Source organism: Balaenoptera acutorostrata, chromosome 3 (assembly GCF_949987535.1).
Source record: "Balaenoptera acutorostrata chromosome 3, mBalAcu1.1, whole genome shotgun sequence".
In the NCBI taxonomy this organism is placed as follows: domain Eukaryota; kingdom Metazoa; phylum Chordata; class Mammalia; order Artiodactyla; family Balaenopteridae; genus Balaenoptera; species Balaenoptera acutorostrata.
This window is the reverse complement of record NC_080066.1, coordinates 74,554,142-74,577,741: the sequence shown is the minus strand read 5'-3', so window position 1 is coordinate 74,577,741 and position 23,600 is coordinate 74,554,142. Positions and strand designations below refer to the sequence as shown.

Here is a 23,600-nt window from a genome sequence, read left to right as displayed (position 1 = left end):
CCTGCAGACTGATGTGGGGGGTCTCTTGATTAGGCCAGAGTGTTCTGGTGGTGCTCAAACCTAGATCCCTGACATTCCAGAAAATATACTCAGAATTTTTGTCTACATATGTAGTTTGCAGGTTGAAGAGCTATCATGATTCAACGCATAATGTAGCCAGAACCTGGACCTGACCCACCCCCTTTTTTGGCTGGAGTATTGAAAGCAAATCCAAGACGGCATACCATTTCGCCTATCAGTACTTCAGTATGTTTTTCTGACAATGAAAATTTTTTTTAAATAATTAAAACCCCACCTAACTGCAAATCCACCCTAATACCAAACAAAATTAGCAACAATTCTTTAATCACATCTAATACCCAGTCTGTGTTAAATTCTCCCCTGCATTGTATTAAAAATGTCATTTTATACTTTGTTAATACCAGGATCCAAACAAGGCCTGTAGTGGTTGGTGTTTTTCTTTTTTAAAAAACAGCTTTATTGAGATGGAGTTTGCATACCATACAATTGGCCCATTTAAAATTTGTATTTCAGCGTTTTTTAGTGTATTCACAAGATTGTGCAACCATCACCACAATCTAATTTAGAACATTTGTGTCTCTCCTACAATAAGCCCTGTGTCCATTAACAGTCATTCCCCAGGTTCCCCTCTCCCTTCCTCAGCCTTTGCAACCTCTAGTCCTATCTGCCTCTATAGATTTGCCTATTCTGGATGCTTCATATACATAGAATCATACAATTTGTGGTCCTTTGTGATGGGCTTCTTTCACTTAGCACAGTGTTTCCATACTGTTGCATGTATCATACTTAATGCCTTTTTATTGCCAAATAAAGTTACATTGTACGGCTAAACTACCTTTTATTCATCCACTCATCAGTTGATGGACCTTTGAGTTGTTTCCACCTTTTGTCTATTATGAATAATACTACTGTGAACATTCATGTACAAATGTTTATGTGGACATATGTTTTTACTTTTCCTAGATATATGCCTAGGAGTAGAATTGCTGTTTAATCTTTTGAGGAACTACCAAATTGTTTTCCACAGCAGCTGCGCCATTTTACATTCCCACTAGCAGTGTGTGAAGGTTCCAAATTCTCCACAACCTCGCCAACACTCCTTACTGTCTGTCTTTTTTACTGTAGTGCCCTACTGGGTATGCACTGGTACGATATTGTGGTTTTTCTTTGTGTTTTCCTGATGGCTGCTGGTGTTGAGAATATTTTCAGATGTTTTTGACCATTTTTATCTCTTCTTTGGGGAAGTGTCTATTCAAGATCCTATGACCATTTTTAATTGTTTTTTTAAAAATCATTAGTTGTAAGAGGTTTTATATATTCTGGGTACAAGTCCTTATCAGATACATAATTTGCACGTATTTTCTCCCATTCTGTGGGTTGAGTCTTCACTTTTTTAATGATTTCTTTTGCAGTTCAATGTTTAAAATTTTGATGTAGTCCAGTTTATTTTATTTTCATTTGCTGCATATGCTTTTAGTATTGTATTTTAAAAGTCTTTGCCTAACCCAAGGTCATAAAAATTTACTCCTTTATTTTCTTCTAAGAGTTAGAGATTTAATTTAGTTCTTACATTTAGGTCAGTGATCCATTTGGAGTTAATTTTTATGTGTCATGTGAGATAGGAGGTCCAACTTCATTGTTTTGCATGTGGTTATCCAATTGTCTCAGCACCGTTTGTTAAAAAGACAATTCTTTTCCCACTGAAGTGTCTTGGCACGCTTGTTGAAAATCAGTTGTCTGTAAAGATAAGGGTTAATTTCTGGAGTCTCAGTTCTGTTCTGTTGACCTATATGTCTATTTTTATGTCAGTACCATACTATCTTTGTTACTGTAGCTTTGTAATAAATGTTTCTTAAAACTCTGTTAATCTGTGTGTCATCTTTTTCACCTGTACCAGCAAGCCATTTATTTGTGAAAAACCTGGGTTATTTTTATAATATTTACAAGATGGGATTTGGCTCATTGTATCCTGGTAGTGTCACTTACCATGTTCCTCTCTCTCTCTCTTTTTTCAAACTATTAGTTTTTTTAACTATTAGGGTTTTTTTTTTCTTTTTTTGTAAACTTAGATTTATATTTAGATTCTTAATGAAATTCATATTCAGTTATATATTTACTTATTTTTTCTCTATTCCCAAGAATACTTCCTAGGTGGTACTGTATACTTCCTGTTAGTTATATCAGTCAGAAGGCATATGCTGTGTGGTTATCCCACTCTCATTTAAAATTGATCATTGGGTTTGGATCAGACTGATCCTTCTGTTATAAAGTCCCCCATTAACTTGTTACTTATTGGTTTTAGCAGCCACTCATGCTTGTTTTGATCTATTGACTATTTCATTAAGAGTTGTAAAATGATGATTTTGGAATTCTATTATTCCTTCGGCATTTATTAGCTTAGTTTCTTTTCCTTTATCAATTTTCGGTATGAGCTGGTGCCCTAGCAACCTCTTAAGGTGATCAATGATTATTTCAAAGAATCTTTATTGAATTTTACGTGCCTTTCTTTTGACCAATTGCAGTCTTCATTCTTTCTGATGCTCCAATTGCCCCTCACATGAAATTAATTATATGATGTCTGGGGTTTGCTTCAAATAATCCATGAGAGGGCATGTGGGTAAGGGAGTAGATGAGTCATGAATGGCCATGAGTTATTATTGTTGAAGCTGGTCAGTGGGCACATTGTTCTGTCCTCTCTTCTTTTGTATGAGGTTTTGAAAATCACCGCATATTTGGCCATTGGTTATCCCTTGATGTCAGTCCAGTGTCATTTTGATAACTTCCTTGATCCTTAGGCACAAGAAGCCCCAGGAACATTTTATACATCTCCTGTCCCAAAGCTAGAATCAGTCATTTCTCCAAGGATCCTGGATTCCTTTTAGTGGGAAATGGTGTTGGAAGACCACCTGGCTGACACACTGGGGGGGCTCATTGCCACCCGGTTGTCCTTGCCCTTAGCCTCTGCAGTGGACACAAGTAGAAAATTTTTTCAGAAAAAGAAAAATTAATCAGACATGCAGATCAATATTTGCATTCAGATAAAATATTGCAGGGTTTTCATTTAACTTCTTTTGCTTTATTTATTTCATGCTAAAAATCTTGATTTCTAACAACTAATGTAATTACTCATTTACTTTATCCTAATTATATATAATATCTACCTACTTAGATAATGTAATATACTAATTTTATAGTGTGTGTATTTGTGTATATATTTAGGGGGAAGAGTAGATATTAGTTTTGAAGTAATGATATCAATATTTAACAAGTCCAGTCCAATATTTAACAAGACCAGTCTACTATGGTCCATTTTATCTTTAAGATATATCTCACTGGGGATGGGTATTGTCAAAAGACTGTTTTTCAAAGTTAGGCTGTTGGTTCCATACACTGTTAGGTTCATTTGTTTCAATTTGCTTTAGATTTTTATGTGTTGCATATTACCCATTTGTGATTTCATTTGGTTCTAAAGTGAAGACTATAGTACAAGGAAAATTAAGAGGTTTAATTTCCATTCTTGTTCCCTTGTCCCTGTTTTTTCCTTTTTTCCATTAAGAATCATTTTTATTAGTACTAGATATATCCTTCTAATGTTTTTAAAAATACACATTAACAGTACAAAATGGAGGATATTTCCCTCCCTTTATCACGAAGGTTAGCATACTGTACACTCTTGGGCGCTTTACTTTGTCATTTTACAATATATCCTGGACAATCTTTCTTCTCAAATATGTTAGTTTGACCCTTTTTATCAGACTGGTTTTATATTTGCATCTTATTTAAGAGCATCGTGGGATATGGCTGTCTGTTATTAATTATACCATAAAATACTGAGAGTTAGGGACTTAACTGTGAGTTTTATGAAAAGTTTCTTTTCTTTCCTCCTCATCATAGAGTATGATAAATGCCTTACCTTTTTTTTATTCTCTCTCTCTCAGTCTAAAGGAATTCCTGCCCAAAGAATACATCAAGCAGAGAGGAGCTGAAAAGAGAATATTTCAGGTACTGGAAATGTTCAGAACTTTATTATTCTCCTCATGCATCCACAAAGCCTATCCTCATTTATTAGTCCAAGAGGGGCCTCTGCACATGATAGTTTCATACCCCGTGCATGTACTCTGCTTATATAATAAATGATTTGTGACTCAGGAGTAAAGAAGCTGACAGTTCTACTTTGGGCAGATTTATTATCTTAATCCATACCTTCTTGCTAAAGGTTACTCAGCCCTTCTGAGAAAAATGTGCATACATTTAACTTCAGAGACGTTATCTTGGAAGCATTGAAACAAGGCAAGTTGCCATTAAAATGCACTGAGGAAGACACTTCAAGAAGCTTTTTTTAATCCCGAGATTTGTTTTTTGAACCTCAGAATTTGGGAACTGGTGTCTTTTTAAAATCCAGGTTTAGTCTAAAGTTCAGAAAGTTATCTATTCTAGGCAACCAGTAAAAAAAGCCCTGTCATCAACTTTGCCAGGAAACAATCACTCTAGTGAATCCAAAATACCAAAGTGTTTTGGCATTGAAATGTAAATATAAATTGGAAGAGATAAATTTCATGTGTATAAAAACATATTTTTTAAAATCCAGTATTGTTTGCACACACTGAGATATCCAGGCATTTATATATCCTGCTCTTTGGAAAACTTTATCTTTTGCCTGGATGTTAGAACCCAGGACAAGAACATTTTTCTAGTTCTCCTTTGACGTGTTGGTCCTGAACCTTTTGGAACGTGGAGCCCTTTGAAAATTAGGTTACAATTATGGACCCTGTTCTTGCCATGCTGCATGTGCATGAATTGTTGCATATAACTGTGAAATCTATAGGGAATTTGGGCTCACATTCTAGTTAAGAAACTGTGCATTAGCACTTTCTGTGTGCTCTGACCCTCGGTCAGCAGGGACGTGCATCCACAAAGGCATAGACACCATGTGGAATAACACCTCTCACAAAGTCCACCTGCTGTCAGAACTGCAGTAACTGGTCCCTGCCTCTGTCACGTTTGTAGGAGCACAAGAACTGTGGAGAGATGAACGAAATAGAAGCCAAGGTCAAGTATGTCAAACTCGCCCGGTCTCTCCGGACGTACGGTGTGTCCTTCTTCCTGGTGAAGGTGAGTTGGGCATGATGGAGGGGGCGTTTGCCTCTGCCACCTCTTTTGTTAAAGGGTTTGCTGTTAACCTTGATTGTCATCTCTAGACCCCTAGCATTTGCACATGGAGCATCTGGGCAGGGGTGACCTGAGTTGAGCTGTGGGACAGACATGAGGTGTAAGAGCTGTGAGGCTGGTGAGTGAGCTTGGCCGCCTGCAGGCCTCAGGACAGCTGTGTCTTGGCTCTGCTCTCAGTCACTGCTATAAAGTCCCTGAAGGAGTGCCTTTACTTTCACTTGCTAGCACTTTCCCCTGAGAATGTTTCACTTAAGATCTTCCAGAGCGCACTGGACTAAGTGAAGGTTGTTGACCACTGCAGGCCAAATCAAATTCATGTGATAGTTACGGTACTTAATTTGTATCCTTTTAGATGGGTCTTGGGATTTTCTGTGGCCTTCAGATCTGTTTTCCTAGGAATTGCTGGCCTTCCTACTAGAGGGACAGAGGTGGGTCTTTGAAATTCAACCTGTGAGCAAGCAGAGGGTGTGTTCTTGAGTTGACTAGGGAAGCCCTCCCAGTAGCTTCCTTCCCCGTTTTCATATCCTGACCTCACGTACTCTCTTGTAGTCATCCCTCTGATAGGTTTCGTTATTTCCACTGGCTTTGCTGTGACTCTGGGTCTCCTGTCTCTTGCTCTTCACCCTGGAGAAAGCTCTACCGTGTGATGAACTTTCTTGCGCTGCTTAAGGCCCAGGGGAGTGTTACCAGCTGTGTTGCAGCTGCTTCTAGGGACTGAAGTCGCAAAGTCAGTGACAGGATGGTTTAAGGAGGTGTCTATTCCCACAGCTAAAAAGAACTGGAAAAGAAAGGAGTTTTGCTGTCTACTAGAATGTTCGAGGATATGGATGCTTTTCTTGACTCCAGTCCTCATTGGAGGAAGCTGCTTCATTTGGGGCAAAGGGAAATAAAGATATTATATGGAAAAAAGGTGTATGTTTAATGCTGATTAGTTATTTCAGCCAAACAGCTCTCAGCTTTATACCAGAAAATGCTGGGGCCCTTGCAAATAAAGAAAGCATAGTTGAATCACTTTGTTTTTAAGAAAAATAATTTAGAAATTGAATTTTTCATTTTAGTGTGTTTTAAACTATCAGTCACTTTTTGAATGGTGCTGATGGTATTCTAGGTAATGACTAGGTAATTTCCCAATATTAATAATGACAATAATAACAGTAAACAATTATATGTCAGGCGTGTCTTATTCAAATCTGTCAGCATCCCAATGGCAGAATTACTGCTATTATCTTCTTTTTATAAATGAGAATCAAGGCCAGAAAGATCAATGACTCAGCTGGGACCATAAGCCTAGTAACTGTAGGAGGTAGGACTTGAATTCAGGTCTCTCTGACTAAAAAGCCTGTGCTCCCAGGCCATGGGCTATGCTGACTTACCTAGGGTGGCCCCATTTGATATGTGCTCACCTGCTTTCATTATCCTACCCCCCCGACACCCCCACCATGAGTACATGGTGAGATCTGCTTGTTTTAGAAGAAAAGTCTGCTTTTCTTTCATTCATTCATTCATTCATTCATTTATTTATTTATTTATGGCTGCGTTGGGTCTTCGTTGCTGCATACAGGCTTTCTCTAGTTGCAGCAAGCGGGGGCTACTCTTTGTTGCCGTGCGCGGGCTTCTCATTGCAGTGGCTTCCCTTGTTGCAGAGCACGGGCTCTAGGCACGCGGGCTTCAGTAGTTGTGGCATGTGGGCTCGGGAGTTGTGGCATGTGGGCTCGGGAGTTGTGGCTCACGGGCTCTAGAGCGCAGGCTCAGTAGTTGTGGCGCACGGGCTTAGTTGCTTTGTGGCATGTGGGATCTTCCCTGATCAGGGCTTGAACCCGTGTCCCCTGCATTGGCAGGCAGATTCTTAACCATTGCGCCACCAGGAAGTCCTGGCTTTTCATTTATTATTCTGATGAGTTCTAATACCTCACAAAGATTAAGTCTTTTTCAGCATCTCCAAGGATACTGGCATCATTTTTCATGGTTGTGTGGGTTTGAGTTTTTCTCTAGTCCTTCATATATGAGATTTATCTCTCAAATTCATATTGTTTTCTATTAATACCATCAAACTTCACACAGAGTCAGTTTCAGTGTTGTGCATAAAGGTCAGTAAATTTAGGAAAATACATAGCACACAGCAGTCTGCATGTAATTAAAAAGAGACATTGAATAGCAAGTTCCAGAAAAGAGAAATTTGTTTTCCAAATATAATTTAGGGCCTGGGAAGAATCTGTCCATGGCTAGTAGGATAATTAGAGGTAAAACACAGATCTTATGGTTATTGCAAGGTCTTGCAGGTTTGGTCAAATGAAAACTCTTCTTTTACAGAAGTATTTAAGGCAAAGTAAGAAAGTAATGCAAATTTCCTTCCTTCTTCCTTTCCTCCCTCCCTTTCTTCCTTTTCATTTTTTAAAAATTACATCTCTTTGAAGGAAGGCTAGGGTCAGGAGGTAGGCAGCACTGACAGCTTTCATAAACATGTTAGACATTCACATTTTGTTTTTCATTACTTTTATTTTTTGTCACTATAAAAATGAGTACACTGCTCATTTCAGTTTTTTGCTCAATGGTCTTATTTAGTGTACATTTTATTTTTAAGTTGATTTTGATAGAGTTTACTTGATCATAGTTTGCCCTATTTTAAAAGTAAATTCAAGAATAATGCAATATTATGAATTAATATATCTAATAAATCAGATCAGCAGGTCAAATAAGGTGACATCATATGCACTGAACTATCTAGAAAAGAAATATAGAGAACAGTCTCATTCACAATAGCATCAAAAACAGTAAAATACTGAGGAATAAGTTAAGCCAAGGAAGTGAAAGATGTATATGATGAAAACGTTAAAACACTGATGAAAGAAATCGAAGAAGTAAAGGAACAGATATCCTGTGTTCTTGGATTGGAAGAATTAAAATGATTAAAATGTCCATACTATTCAAAGCCATCTATAGATTCAATGAAACTGGTCCTCTATCTTACATCAGTCACAACAATTCACTCAAAATGGATTAAGGACTTAAGTGTAAGCCATAAAACTGTAAAAATCCTAGAAGAAAACATAGGTGGTAAACTCCTTGACAGGGTTCTAGGCAATGATTTTTTGGATATGATGTCAAAAGCACTAGCAACAAAAGCAAACACAAACAAGTTGGACTACATCAAACTAAAGAACTTGTGCACATCAAAAGAAACAACAAAAGAAAAAGGTACCCTACAGAAAGGAGAAAATATTTGCAAACCATGTATCTGGTAAGGGGTTTATACCCAAAATATATAAGCAATTCTTTATAACTCCATAGCAAAAAAAAGAAAAAAACCCAAATAATCCAATTAAAATGGGCAAAGGACATGAGTAGACATTTTTCCAAAGAGAATATTCAGACAGCCATGAGGTACATGGAAAGTTACTCAGCATCACTAACATCAGGGAAATACAGATCAAAGCCACAAGGAGATATCACCTCACCCCTGTTATAAAAAAATGACAAGGGATAACAAGGGTTAGCAAGGATGTGGAGAGAAGAGAGTCCTTGTGCACTGTTGGTAGAAATGTAAATTGGTACAGCTGCTATGGTGAACAGTGTGGAGGATCCTCAAAAATTTAAAAATAGAACTGCCATATGATCCAGCAATCCCACTTCTGGATATATATCTGAAGGAATTGAAATCACAAGCTCAAAGAGATATCTGTACTCCTCTGTTCTTTGCACCATTATTTACAATAACCAAGATATGGAAACAATCTAACTGTCCACCAGCAGATGAATAGATAAAGAAAATGTGGTAGGTAAATACGGTGGAATATTATTCAACCATAAAAGAGAAATTCCTGCCATTTGCAACAACATGGATGAAACTTGAGGTCGGGAAGAGATATGGGGGCATATGTATAGGTATAACTGATTCACTTTGTTATAAAGCAGAAACTAACACACCATTGTAAAGCAATTATACTCCAATAAAGATGTTAAAAAATAAATAAATAAAAAGAAACTTGAGGGCATTATGCTAAGTGAAATAAATCAGAGAAAGACAAATACTGTATGATCTGACTTATACGTGGAATTTTCAAAAGCCAAAGTCACAGTAACAGTAGGTTGGTGGTTGCTGGGGTGGGGAAATGAGTAAATGTTGGTCAGAGCACACCAACTTGGAGTTTTAAGAGGAATACCTTTTGAGGAACTAATGTACAGCATGGTGACTATAGTTAACAATACTGTATTATATACTTGCGAGTTGCTAAGAGAGTAAATTTTTTAAATTTTTTTATTTTTTATTAAAATATTTTTTTAATTATTTTTTTGGAGTGTTGTGTTTTCATTTTCATTTTCTCTCAGTATTTTTTAATTTCCTCTTTGATTTCTTCAGTGATCCATTGGTTGTTTAGTAACATATTATTTAGCTTCCACATGTTTGTATTTTTTGCAGTTTTTTCCTTACAGTTAATTTCTAGCCTCAAAGTGTTGTGGTCGGAAAAGATGCTTGATATAATTTCCATTTTCTTAAATTTACTGAGGTTCACTTTGTGGCCCAGCATGTGATCTATCCTGGAGAATGTTCCATGTGCACTTGAAAAGAATGTATATTCTACTGCTTTTGGATGGAGTGCTCTGTAAATATCAGTTAAGTCCATTTGGTCTAGTGTGTCATTTAAGGCCTGTGTTTCCTTATTGATTTTCTGTCTGGATGATCTGTCCATTGATATAAGTGGGGTGTTAAAGTCCCCCAGTATTACTGTGTTTTTGTCAGTTTCTCCTTTTATATGTGTTAACATTTGCCTTTTATATTGAGGTGCTCTTATGTTGGGTGCATATATATTTACAATTGTTGTATTTTCTTCTTGATTTGATCCTTTGATTATTATGTAGTGTCCTTCTTTGTCTCTTGTAAGAGTCTTTATTTTAAAGTCTATTTTGTCTAAGTGTTGCTTGCTACTCCGGCTTTCTTTTGATTTCCATTTGCTTAGAATACCTTTTTCCATCCCCTCATTTTCAGTCTGTATGTGTCTCTAGATCTGAAGTGAGTCTCTTATAGGCAGGATATATACAGGTCCTGTTTTGGTATCCATTCAGCCAGTCAGTGTCTTTTGGCTGGAGCATTTAGTCTGTTTGCATTTAAGGTAATTACCATTATGTATATTCCTATTGCCATTTTGTTAATTGTTTTTGGGTTTGTTTTTGTAGGTCTTTTTTTCTCCTTTCTTCTTTGGTTCTCTTCTCTTGTGATTTGATGACTATCTTTAGTGTTAGGTTTGGCTTCCTTTTTCCTTTTTGTGTGTATATCTATTATAGATTTTTGTCTTGCAGTTACCATGAGGTTTTTGTATAGCAGTGTATGTATATACCTGCTTGTTTTAAGTTGCTCATCTCTTAATTTCAAATGCATTTTAGATACCCTGCATTTGTACTCTCCTCCCCTCACGCTTACTGTTTTTGATACTATATTTTACATCTAATTCTTTTGTGTATCCCTTAACTGCTTATTGTGGATACAGATGATTTTACTGTTTTTGTCCTCCCTACTAGCTTTGTGTGTAGATGATTTCCTACCTTTATTGTATGTTTGCCTTTACCAGTGAGCTTTTCCATTTCACAACTTTATTTCTAATTGTGGCCTTTTCTTTTCTACCTAGAGAAGTTCCTTTAGCATTTGTTTTAAAGCTGGTTTGGTGGTGCTGAATTCTTTTAGCTTTTGCTTTTCCATAAAGCTTTTGATTTCTCCATCAAATGTGAACAAGAGCCTTGCTGGGTAGAGTATTCTTCGTTGTAGATTTTTCTCTTTCATCACTTTAAGTATGTCCTGCCACTCCCTTCTGACCTGCAGAGTTTCTGCTGAAAAAATCAATGGATAGCCTTATGGGAGTTCCCTTGTATATTATTTGTTGCTTTTCTCTTGTTGCTTTTAATATTCTTGCTAAGAGTGTAAATCTTAAATGTCCTCATCATAGCAACTACAAAAAGGTAATTTTGTGAGGTGAAGGATGTGTTAACCTTACTGTGGTAATCATTTCTCAATATATACATATATCAAATCATCATATTGCACACCTTAAACTTACATAATGTTCTGTGTCAGTTATATCTAAATAAAGCTGGAAAAGATGGCATCATGTGATCATTTGATAAATTGTAAAGCCACTAAGGTGTTTGATGAAGTGCAGGTACTCATTATAAAAATTTCCATAAAATGCTGGAATAAAAGTGTACTTCCTCAACAGGATAGAATGTTTTAAACCTATCATCAGCATTCTACTCAACAGAGAAGTGCTAGAGAGAAATCTATAAAAATTGGGATCAGAACAAGTTACCCTTTAACATTGTTTTGGAAGTTATAGGAAGTGTGGTAAGACATAAATTTTTTTAAATGCATAACTTTAGGAAAAGAAAAACAAAATTATTATTACTCTTTGCTATGATTGTTTGTCTTTTAACAAAGATAAACAGAATCATATTTTTAACTGTGTACTTTGAAATAATCATAGATTCACAGGAAGTTGGAAAAATAATTCAGAGAATCAAAAAGTCAGAGTAACAAGTATGGGTGAGGATGTAGGGAAACTGGAGCCCTCATATATACTGCTGGTAGGAATGTAAAATGGTACAGCTACCTTAGAGAATAGTCTGGCACTTCCTCAATTATTAAACATAGAGATACCATATGACCTAGTAGTTCTACTCCTCGGTATATATGCCCAAGAGAATTCAAAGCACATGTCCACAGAAAAACTGGTACATGAAAGTGTATAGCTGCATTTAGCAAAAATGTGGAAACAACCCACATGTTCATCAGCTGATGAACGGATGAACAAAATGTGGTATATCCATAAGGTGCAATATTATTTGGTCATAAAAAGAAATGAAGTGTACTGCTCCATGCTACAGCGTGGATGAATTTTGGAAATGTTATGTGAAGTGAAAGAAGCCTGTCACAAGATTCCATTGATATAGAATGTCCAGAAAGGCAAATCCATAGAGACAGAAAGTAGATTAGTGGTTGCTTAAGAGTGGGGTGGGATCAGGGGACCTATGTGAGTAATAGCTAATGGTACAGGATTTTTCTTTTTTGAGGTGACGAAAATGTTTTAAAATTGACTGTGGTGATAGTTGCACATATCTGTAAATATACTAAAATCCACTGAATTAGATACTTGAAATAGGTCTATTGTATGGTATGTGAATTATATCTCAATAACGTTGTAAAAATAAATAATAATACAGAGAGTTCCCTTTTCATTGTTTCCCTCAATGGTAACTGTAGTACAATGTCACAACCAGGAAATCGACTTGGTACAGTTCAGAGACGTTAATCAGATTTCACGTTCTGTATGTACTCACTTGTGTGTGTGTGTGTGTTTAGTTCTATGCAGTTTTTTTTCATGTGTAGATTTGTGTTAACACCACCGTAGTCAAGATATTGAACTCTAATCCATAGAGAATACCTTGTGCTACCCTTTTATGGCCATACACTCGTCCCACCCCTTCCTGCTTCTCCTCACACCCTACTCCCTTCCCCTGGTCTCTGTACCCCCTACAACCACTAATTTATTGTCTGTCTCAATAATTTTGTTATTTCAAAAGTACTACATAAACGGAATCATATGATACATAAATTTTTGAGGTTTTTTTTCATTTAGTAGAATTCCCTTGAGATCTCACCAAGTCATAATGTGTGTCAGTAGCCCACTGCTTTTTATTGCCAAATAGTATTCCATAGTATGGAAGTACCAGTTTATTTAGCCATTTATCACTGAAGGACATTTGGGTTGTTTCTAGTTTGTGCCTATTATGAATAAAGCTGCTATAAATATTTGTGTATAGGTTATTGTGAGAATGAAGTGTTCATTTCATTGGGCTAAATGCCCAAGAGTACAATTGCTGAACCATATGGTAAGAACACATTTAGCACTATAACGAACAGCCAGACTATTTTCCAGAGTGACTGTACCATTTTACATTCTTACCAGCAAAGTATGAGTGATCCAGTTTCTTATTATCTTCTTCAGCATTTGGTGTTATCATTGTTTTTTTTTTATTTTAGCCTTTCTGATAGATGTTTTGTGATATCTTATTGTGGTTTTAGTTTGCATTTCCCTAATGGCTAATGATTTTGAACATCTTTTCCTGTGCTTATTTGCCATCTGTATATCCTCTTCAGTGAAATGTCTGTTCATATTTTTTTGACCAACTTTCTAGTTAGATTTTTTTTCTTACTCTTGAGTTTTAAGAGTTCTTTATATATCCTAGGTCCAAGTCCTTTGTTAAATGTGATTTATGAATATTTTCTCATAGCCTGTAACTTGTCTTTTTATCCTCTTGACAAGGTCTTTCACAGAATATAGGTTCTTAAGTTTGAAGATGGGCATTTTATCATTTTTTACTTTTATGGATCTTGCTTTAAGTGTTACGTCTGAGAGCTCTGACTCTAGGCTCCGAAGATTTTCTCCTGTGTTTAGTTCTGAATGTTCTACGGTTTTACATTTTACATTTAGGTCCATGGTCCACTTGAGTTTGTTTTGTTTAATTTTATTTTATTTGGCTGCGTCGCATCTTAATTACAGCATGCGGGATCTTTCTTGTGGAATGCGGGCTTCTCTCTAGTTGTGGCAGTTGGGCTCCAGAGGGGGCTGGCTCAGTAGTTGCGGTGTGCGGGCTTAGTTGTCCTGCGGCATGTGGGATCTTAGTTCCCTGATCAGGGGTTGCACCCACGTCCCCTGCATTGGAAGGTGGATTGTTAACTGCTGGACCACCAGGGAAGTCCCCACTTGAGTTTGTTTTGTATAAGATGTGAGGTTTTTAGGTCAAGGTTCATTTTTGGCCTATGGATGTCCAGTTGCCCCAGCACTGTTTTTTGAAAGGGCTATCCTTCCTCCACTGGATTTTTTCCGTATCCTTGTCAAAATTCATTTGAATACATTGCTGTGAATCTATTTCTATTTCTATTCTGTTCTATTGATTTGTGTTGGTGCTTCCACTGATAATCACACTGTCCTGCTCACTTTAGCTGTATAGTAAGTGTTAACATCAAGCTGAATGATTCTCTTTACTTTTTTCTTCTTTTTCAAAATTGTTTTAGCTAATTTAGGTCCTTTTCCTTTCCATGAACACTTTAGAACAAGGTTGTCTGTATCTACAAAAAACTTAGCTGGGATTTTGATAGGCACTGCATTGAATTTATAGATCAATTGGGGGAGAATTGATAACTTTACTATGTTGAGTTTTTCAATCCATGAACATGATATTAGATCCTCTTTGATTTCTTTCATCAACATTTTGTAATTTTCAGTGTGCAGATCCTTATACATGTTATAACAATATACAGTCATTTTAATTTTTATGTTTATTTTTAAATTCAGTGAATAGAGCAGGTAAATTTACAACACATATGTCAGGAGCATGAAATAACCTGTGTGTGTATAAATAAGTGCAACCATTTAGAATATATGGTAAAAAGACATCACACACAGAATAGCACATGCACACACAAAATTGTTTGGGTAAGGGACAGTATGTGTTTTAAAGGCATAAGTAACAGATTTCTCTAGACCCCCAATCTGAACATACCATTAAATTGTGAAGGAAGTTCATTGGCATAATTTAAGAAGTAGGTTAAAAGTGATTCATTCACTACTTGGATAGACTATTTGAAATCCTAAATTAAATAAGTCAATGAAATCATAATTTATAAAATGTAAATATTGATATTAAACACACTTAATCATACCACATGGCCTTCAGATCTGTATATATTGTGAGAGAACTAGTTTGATATGTTTATAGGTCCTTCCATCATATTTTCCTCTGTATCTGTGTATATCTTGTCCTAATATTCAGAGCATTATGCTGTTGACCCTTGAACAACGTGGGGGTCAGCGGGCATCGACCCTTTGTGCGGTCCAAAATCCACATATAACTTAGAGTCGGCCCTCTGTACCTGCAGTTTGTCTGTATTCACGGTTCCACATTTGTGGATTCAACCAGTATGGATCATGTAGTTCTGTAGTATTAGCTATTGAAAAGAAGTGGACTTACCTGGTTCAAACCCATGTGGTTCAAGGGTACTTCATACTGTATTTTATATTGTTATAATAGAAAGTGCTTGGGTGTTGGAGTCGGGAAGACTGACCTAGAATTCTTGATGCATTATTGCCTATGTGAGAAATGACAGAAACTCGTGACTTGGAGAGACATCCTTAACCTTCTGAAACCTCACTTTCTTCATGTGAAAAATGGGAATGGTAATTCTTTACAGAGCTCTAGTGAAGATTAAGTGAGGTAATGTATGTAAAGAAATGTAGTAGCTGGAATGTAGGGATGTTTGATACATTGTAGGTTATCCCAACTCCTTAACCCTCTTCACAATTCCCTAATTCCTGGCCCTTGAGTCCTCCAAATTTTCATTAGCTTTTAGAGTTCATGATACAGAGCAGGGGTTGGCAAACTTTTTTAGTAAAGGGCCCAGGTTGTCAATATCTTAGCCTTTGCTAGTCGAACCACTCATCTCTGTGCTTGTATCCTGAAATCAGTAGGCAATATGTAAATAAATGAGCATGGTATGTTTCTGTAAAGCTTTATTTATGGATTGTGAAATTTCAATTTCATATAATTTTCACGTTCCATGAAGTATTATTACTCTTTTTTTTTTTTTCAACCATTTAAAAATAGAAAATTCACTCTTAGCTCTCAGGCCAAAAAAGAGGCGCCGGGGGTGGGGGCAGAAAACTGGATTTAGTACCTGCCATAGTTTGCTGACCCCAATAGAGAGGATGTCTGTAATGAGCCTGTTATGTGGCAGTGTTCTCAGTGGCTAAGAACATATCCTTCGAAAAGAAAAACCTGGGTTTGAAATTCTGGCTTTGCCACTTAGTTTGACCTTCGATAAGTTACTTTACCTTCCATCTCTAAACCTCAGCTTGTTCACCTAGAACGCTGACTTTTTATGAGGTTAAAGGAAGTAATATAGAAAAGGGGACTGTTGCACAAATGATCTCAATAAATGGGAGCTGTAAACATCTACAGTCTTCCTCTTTCATTGAAATCTTTTGCAGTTTATCTTGATAAGTTTTTCAGAACCCCATAAGGAATGGTAAGGCATTTCCCATGACTTGCAAAGGATCTTGTTTCTTTCCCGGAAACCCTTGTGGAAACCTTCTGAGTTATAAAATTGCCTTTAACCTTCCCTGCAACCACAACCAGAGCCTTGAGGGTGAGATACCTTGGGAGCTGACCCTCTTCTCCCCTCAACTGTAAAAGCATCACAGAGGGCACTCAGAGCATCTCAGAATCATGAATTAAATCAAAATGGATTGCCAGTTGCTTTAGGGAGAGAAATGGCTAATGAACAGGGTATTTAGCACCATTTTGCTTTGGAACAGCCATCCCTTTCTGCCGTGCTCCTAAAAGAAAAAAGCATACTGATGACACAGCAAAGCACACAAGGCAGCACTTTGGCAGGAAGCCAGTATAGAACTCTGGTGAGCACAGCTGGATCACAGGCTTAGGCCACGTTGAAGTTGGGCTTAGAACCAAAGCATGCCCAACGCTTAGCCCACTGGCATCCCTCCACCCAAGTCCGAATCTGATGTAAGGCACAGGTGATGTCAGAATCAGCCAATATCCACATCTGTGAGAAGAGCCCGAGGCTGAGCAGGATTGATAACAGCCAGCTGCCAGGACCGAACCCACAGTAATGGTTGAGATGTGCTTGAAAGAGGAGCAGCAGGGCTTATTAGTAGATCCTGACTCTCCTTGGTAGAGTACATACCTTCTCCTGCCTGTAAGTTACGTGAGCTCGACACATCCTCAAAACAAAACCAACCTGATGAGGACTGCCTCGAGAGAGAAGTTGCTAGGTAGCTGGCAAACTCGCACCCACAGTCTGCGTGTGTCTGCACGAGAGAGACGGGTCTTCAGTGCATCCTGCCTAGCCTGCTTGCTTCTCCTGGAGATAAAGGATGCTGGTGTCTGTAGTTGGAAGACTGGAAAGGAGACGTGTGGAGTGGACTGAGATTCGAGATTTGGAGAGGAAGGGGGAGTCTTACTGCCTCTGGACCTTCTCCTATCATGCAGGTCTGCCACTGAGGGTCTAAGGCAGGTCCTCTGTCAGGGGAGCCCCTTATATCACTAGCACAGAGCCCAACCCCTCGCTGTTTTAACTTTCTCCAGCTGCTCTGCATTTTGCGGGTAGGCCCTGAAATAATTGTGTCCCTTGATGGTGGTCTCTGTTGCTGAGTGACAGTATTTTCTGAGTTCCTTATATACCCTTCCCCCCTAGTCGTGACCTTCTAATGGAATGCCCGCTGTAAGTTGTTTGCTTGTTCACTCTGGTTTCCTCTCCCAGGCCAGAACCATCTCTACAGGAGTCAGGGCAATCCATCACGATCCTGTATTCCCTCACCCCAAAGCCCCTCACTGGGGAAGTACAGATTTGAAAGGAGGAAGGCAACAGCTGCAAACCATATTTTATTTCTGATCCCCTTCCTGGTGCCAGCAGCTGGGCTGGTACCAGCCCTGTGTGACTAAACTAGCCGCCTGGAACCTCTCCACGTAAATCTGTGTGGCTCCTGAAGCCAAGTGATGTGAACTGGCATGGTCCACCCTGCGCTGATATCACCCCTGGTGGAACTGGCCTCTCCGCAAAGGATCTGACTCTTCTCTGAGTTTTTCCTAAGGACTCGGAGTTTCTCACAGTGCCGTATTCCCCTCCTCAGACACCCACACAGATTCCTAATGCCTTATCTCCTCCTCTTGGGAGGAAACTGGAGGTGTGCCGTGACCTTCACTGTTTGATGGTTTATGAACTGCCCACAGGGGCTGGGAGGAGTGTTTTTGACTTTTCTCTAATTGCTTCCATCAGAAGTAGTATACTGCGGTAGACAGTCTTTTTTCAAGTCAGAGATGTTTTTGAGCTGCTGAAATCTGTGTTCTAATCCTGGCTTTATCACTTACTACTGTTTGCCATGGGCAAGTTGCTGGTTCCTTCGTTTCAAGACTGGCATGATGATGATGATGATGATGATGCCACCACCGCCAACATTTGGGGGATGCTCTGAAAATTAATGGATAATGATTGTTAAGTATCTGTCACACTCCTGGCTTGTTTTAAGTGCCTGTCCCCTTGTACACACACCCGTGTATACTTGCGTACTTTGCGCTAATTTATATGTGTATTCCTCTGGTAATAGTGGTTTGGGCATTGCTAGGTTTCTGCAAATAGTTTTTGAAGTTTGTTTTTTTCCTGACAACAATAGGAATGTGTATTAAGTTTTTCGAAAAAGGGAAAGCACACGAAAAAATTGTACGAGATGATCATTGCCACCATTTTGTCATGTAATGAATTTTCTGAAAATTCTATTTAAAATTTTATTTCATGTAGGATCATGCTGTACAGACTTTTTAATTTTTTAATGTGAATAAATTTTTATTATGAATCCACTTGTTTTCCTATAATATGATTTTTAATAGTTGTAGTCTATTATTTGGATGTACCATAATTTATTTGTCGTATCTCTTGTTGTTGAACTTTGTTATTTCTAGTTTTTCACTGTGATAAACTCTAGTTGATCCTTCTTGCAGCATAATCTTTATACACATTTATAAGTTCTTTTTGAATAAGTTTTGAAAAGCAAGTTGGGTTAAAAGTAGAAACATTTTTAAAGCTTTGAGTCGTTAACAAATTTTCTTCCATAAAGGCTTTGCTGTTTTAAATGCCCACCAATAGTGGTCCCCCTTCATACCTTCTTTAATTGAGTATTAATTTTTTTTAAAACTATTACATATACATGAAAATTTATCTTATTGCTTATTATCTAGTTACTTATTTAAACATTTTCTGTTCATGTCCTTTGCCACCTATGTTTGATGACTTATGATAACTTTTAATATATAAAGTGTATGAAATCTTTTATCATACTATTGTAGATATTTATTCCCCAGTCATTTGCCTTTTAATTTCTTTATGGTGAGGTCTCTTTCTTTTTCTTCCACTCTCTCTTTCTTTTTTAAAAAAATGTATCAAAGTCCATATAATTTATAGTTAAAGCTATTAATCTTTTCCTTTATTTATTTTTTTATTTTAGCTTTTGTGCTAAGAAGTCATTTCCCCCTGAGAAATCACAAAAATATCCAACTATGTGTTCTTCCTAAATTATTTACCTTTTTTGAATTTCTTGTGGCATGAGTGTGAGGTAGGGATTCATTATTTTAATAGGCATGATGACTATTTCTTTTAAAACTTATTAAAACTAATCATAAAATATTTTTAAGGGTCAGTAGATACACATAAAAAAATACCAAAATGAAGAACCCAAATAGAAATATATTTCAGTGATTATAAAAAAAAAAAAAAGGGCTGTGTTTAGTAATGACAAGATGCTACTCTGGCAGTTGTGGTTAATTCTAAACAGCTAAAGTGCCATATTTAAATTCCACATTAACGCTTTTTTATTACTCACTGAGGTGGCTACTGGGAGTGATAATATTTGGAGTTCACCTTAACTTCTTTTTCTCTGGATATCTTTTTTCTGTCACAATCTATGTTTTTGGAGCAAACTGCCCTCCTGGACAGTATCTCTCTCCAGGAAGTGTGCCTTTGTAGATCCTTCCAGTCTTCTGATGGCTCTGTTTTAGCTTCCATTCCTTTAATTTATGAGTCATTTATCTAGTCTTAAAATTCTGGTTTTCCGATAGCCCTGCCTCTTTTTGAAACACAGTGTTGTAGGTTGACCGTAGGTAAAACATCACAAGATCACTGATTACTTGGAAAAATCAGATGTATTCAGAGGAAGAGCACTGACTCTTGGTACCTCCTGTTTCAGGAAAAGATGAAAGGCAAGAACAAGCTGGTGCCTCGCCTGCTGGGGATCACCAAGGACTCGGTGATGCGCGTGGATGAAAAGACCAAGGAAGTGCTGCAGGAGTGGCCACTCACCACGGTCAAGCGCTGGGCAGCCTCACCCAAGAGCTTCACACTGGTAGGGCCTGGCTGAAGGCAGTGAGTGGGCCAGCATAGCCTTGGGTGATATCGTGGGGCAGGGGAAACAATACAAGCCCATTGGGTTTCCCTGCCCTTGGAGAGGGACAGATGGTGGGGGTCCATGAGGGCAGGGATGGGCACTGGTCCAGAAGTGAGCGAGATGTCTGAGAGCTGGGTCTCATTGGCCACCTCTTCCTCTCTAGTGCTCTAAGTCTGTCTGAGCTCTTTAATTAGAAAGAGCCAGTCAAGGATGATTCTCAGTCTCTGTGGTCCTGATGCCATGCCTAGTATACCCTAAAAGGCAACTTTATAACACTCTTGAGGCCCATACAAAGGCTCCCTCCTCATCTCTAGTTGTTTTAGGAGTTCCTAAGACTTGTGACAACTTGCCAAGCTGTGTTTTCCCAGCCTGCCTACAAAGAGAACATTGCTGTATGGTGGAAATAGCATAGACTGTGGGGTAGCATTCGAAATCAGCTTTCATTCCCAGCTCTGTGCCCTTGCTCATTACTTCTCCTCTCTGAGCCTTAATGTCCTCAGCTGTGAAATAGGGGTAGTAATACCTGTTTCACAGAGTTGTCAGAATCAAATGAGACGATGATAATAAAATGCTCAAAGTGAAATACATGGAAAGTAGGGAGAATGTTTGTTCCAGACCTTTAAACCTCTGAATTCTTCCTCCCAATCTCAGTATCTGCTCTTAGCAGAGAATACCATGTGGCCTTAACTGTAGCCAGCCACACTGGTATGTGAGAATCGGTAGGGCAATTATTTTGTAGTGCATATCAAGCCATAAGAGAAATCAGAAAGTGTTGAAATTTGTGAGTTTCTTCAGCACTCCTGAACTGTACTATTTTCCAGCTCTCGTGAACACTTGAAATAACTGCATCTAGGCAAGATCTTATAATAGGGCATCAGAAAAAAGGTATAAGGAAGGGGCCTTGGGGGGAGTATTAGTTATCCAATTTGATCATTGACTGATAGACTCTTGCCAGTTGGGAGGAATATTCAGAAAACATACCTTCTTTCCTCCTGTAGTGAGTAACAGCTGTACCTACATGGCCCTTAAAAAGTAGGTGTTCACGCTTAGCGAACTAAGTTCTCATCTTCCATTGTAGGTAATTGCGGATCATTTCTAAAATAGAAAAATCAAGAAATCAATATAAACATGTTATTTAGAAATACTAGAAGAAATTGCTAAAAGGATTCAAAGTAGTTGGGTGGGGGATGGAAAGTGAAGGTGGGAATGTGTAGGGCAGGGATAGCTATGTTTTGTTATATACATTTTGATACTCTTGGTCTTTTTAAGCTAGACCCAAGTACTGCTTTTTTAAAAACAAAAAGTTATTAAAAACTGTTGCAAATTGCAGTAACTACCTGAAGCGAAAGAGAGAACAAATATCAATGTTTTTACTAAAGTTGGATTAAAGATAATAACCTGTACAGTTTCTTTCCTTCCTACCCAGCTTTAATTTAATATACAAGTGTTTAGAGATTTTCCTGTTGTCTTTCTGTTATTGAGTTTTAGTTTGTTTCTATTATGGTCAATGAGATGTACTGTGATTCTGTTAATGTTCATGGAACATACTTTGTATGATTTCAATTTGTAGTATTTTAAGGCTTGTTTTATATCACAGGGATATGATCATTCTTGGAGAATGTTCCATGAGTGCTTGAAAAGAATGTGCATTCTGCTGTTGGGTGTAGTGTCCTATAAATGCCAGTTAGATCCTGTTAGCTGTTGGTGGTATTTCAGTCTTACATATCTTTGTTAATTTTCTGTCTAGTAATTCTGACAATTCCTGAGAGTGAAGTTCCCAACAGCAAGTGGGGATTTTGTCTATTTCTCCTTTCATCTCTATCAGTTTTTGTTTCATGTATTTTGAAGCTCTGCTGTTCTGTATCTATACATTTAAGATTATGCTATGTTCTTAATGGAGAAATTGTTCTATCATTATGTTTTTTTGTTCATAGTAAAGATTTTGCTCTGCAGTTTGCTTTATCTTACATTGGTATAGCCACCCATGCTTTTTTAAATTAGGTGTTTGAATGTTGTATTTTTCTACCCTTTTACTTTAAACCTAGTTATATTGTTAGGTTTTAAATGAATTTCATGTAGAGAGCATGGAGTTGGCTTGTGCTTTTTATTAAAATTCACTCTTGTAATTAATGTATTTAGGCCAATTATCTTTTAAGCTAATTATTAATATGTTAGGTATTATGTCTACCATTTTATAATTTTTTTTTAATTCTCCTCTATTTTTCTTGCCTTCCTGTGGGTTACTTGAACATTTTTTTAGAGTTCCATTTTTATTTATAATATTTTTAGCATATTTCTTTGCATAGTGCTCTTAGTAATTATTCTAGATACTATCATATATGTATGAAATTAATTACCACCTACTGGCATCAATGTTTCACCACTTCAAATAAGATATAAAAACTTTACTTCCATTTAGGTCTGTTTGCATTCTACACTTTTTGAGTATAATTGCTTAAATATTTCTTCTGTATACATTGACCACTACATGAGATGGTGTTATAGCTTTTGCTTCAACCATAAAATAAAATTGAAGAAAACTCATGAGGTGAAGGATAGTCTATTACATTTACTTCTGTTTTGATCCATCTCATTGTTCTTTCTCTTTCAAGTTCCCAGTCTTCTTTTGTTTTCATTTTCTTTATGTTTGGAGAGCTTTCTTTAGCCATTCTTTAAAGGTAGGTCTGCTATCAACAAATTCTTAGTTTTCCTTCAACTGAGAATGTTATATCCCCTTCATTCATGAAGGTTAATTTTTCCAGATACAGGATTTGAGATCCACAGTTCTTTTCTTTTAGCACTTGAGAAGTGTCATTCTACTTCTTTCTCGCCTCTGTGGTTTCAGAATAGAAATTTTCCATCATCGGATTGGTATTCCTTTGTAGGTAATATGTTGCTTTTCTATGGATGTTTTTAAGATTTTCTTTTCTCTAGTTTTCAGAAGTTCTTGGGGTGGGTTTCTTAGGTTGATTCTATTTTGGGGTTTGCTTAGCTTCTTGAATTTGTAGGTTTATGTCTTTCACTAATTCAGAGACGTTTTCAGCCATTATTTCTTTTAATACGTTTTTTTTTTTTTTTTTGGTCCCACACTCTACTCAGTGTTTCTGATGATACGGACGTTAGGTCTTTTCTTTTTTTTTTTTTTCCAGCCATGCCACACGGCTTGTGGGGTCTCAGTTCCCCAACCAGGAATTGAACCCTGGCTGTGGCAGTGAAAGCCCAGAATCCTAACCATGAGGCCACCAGGGAACTCCCATTAGGTCTTTTTTTTAATTGTTCCACAGATCCCTGAAGTTCTGTTTTATTTTGTCTGTTTTCTGTTGTTTCACTTGACTAAATTCTGTTGATCTGTTTTCAAGTTTATTGATTCTTTTCTTTATCATTTCCATACTACTGTTTATATCCTGTGGG

At 37.4% G+C, this 23,600-nt stretch overlaps 1 protein-coding gene across 8 annotated transcripts in view; it reads left to right on the top strand.

Moving 5' to 3' along the window:
- The window catches only part of TLN2 (talin 2), a 446,766-nt gene that overhangs the window by 266,005 nt on the left and 157,161 nt on the right, over positions 1-23,600 (top strand). For all 8 annotated transcript variants that reach the window (XM_057543407.1, XM_057543408.1, XM_057543401.1 and 5 more), the window contains 3 exons: positions 3,960-4,023; positions 5,029-5,133; positions 19,992-20,147. In XM_057543407.1, the coding sequence (XP_057399390.1) occupies positions 3,960-4,023; positions 5,029-5,133; positions 19,992-20,147 (325 nt within the window). The remainder of the gene's footprint in view (positions 1-3,959; positions 4,024-5,028; positions 5,134-19,991; positions 20,148-23,600) is intronic.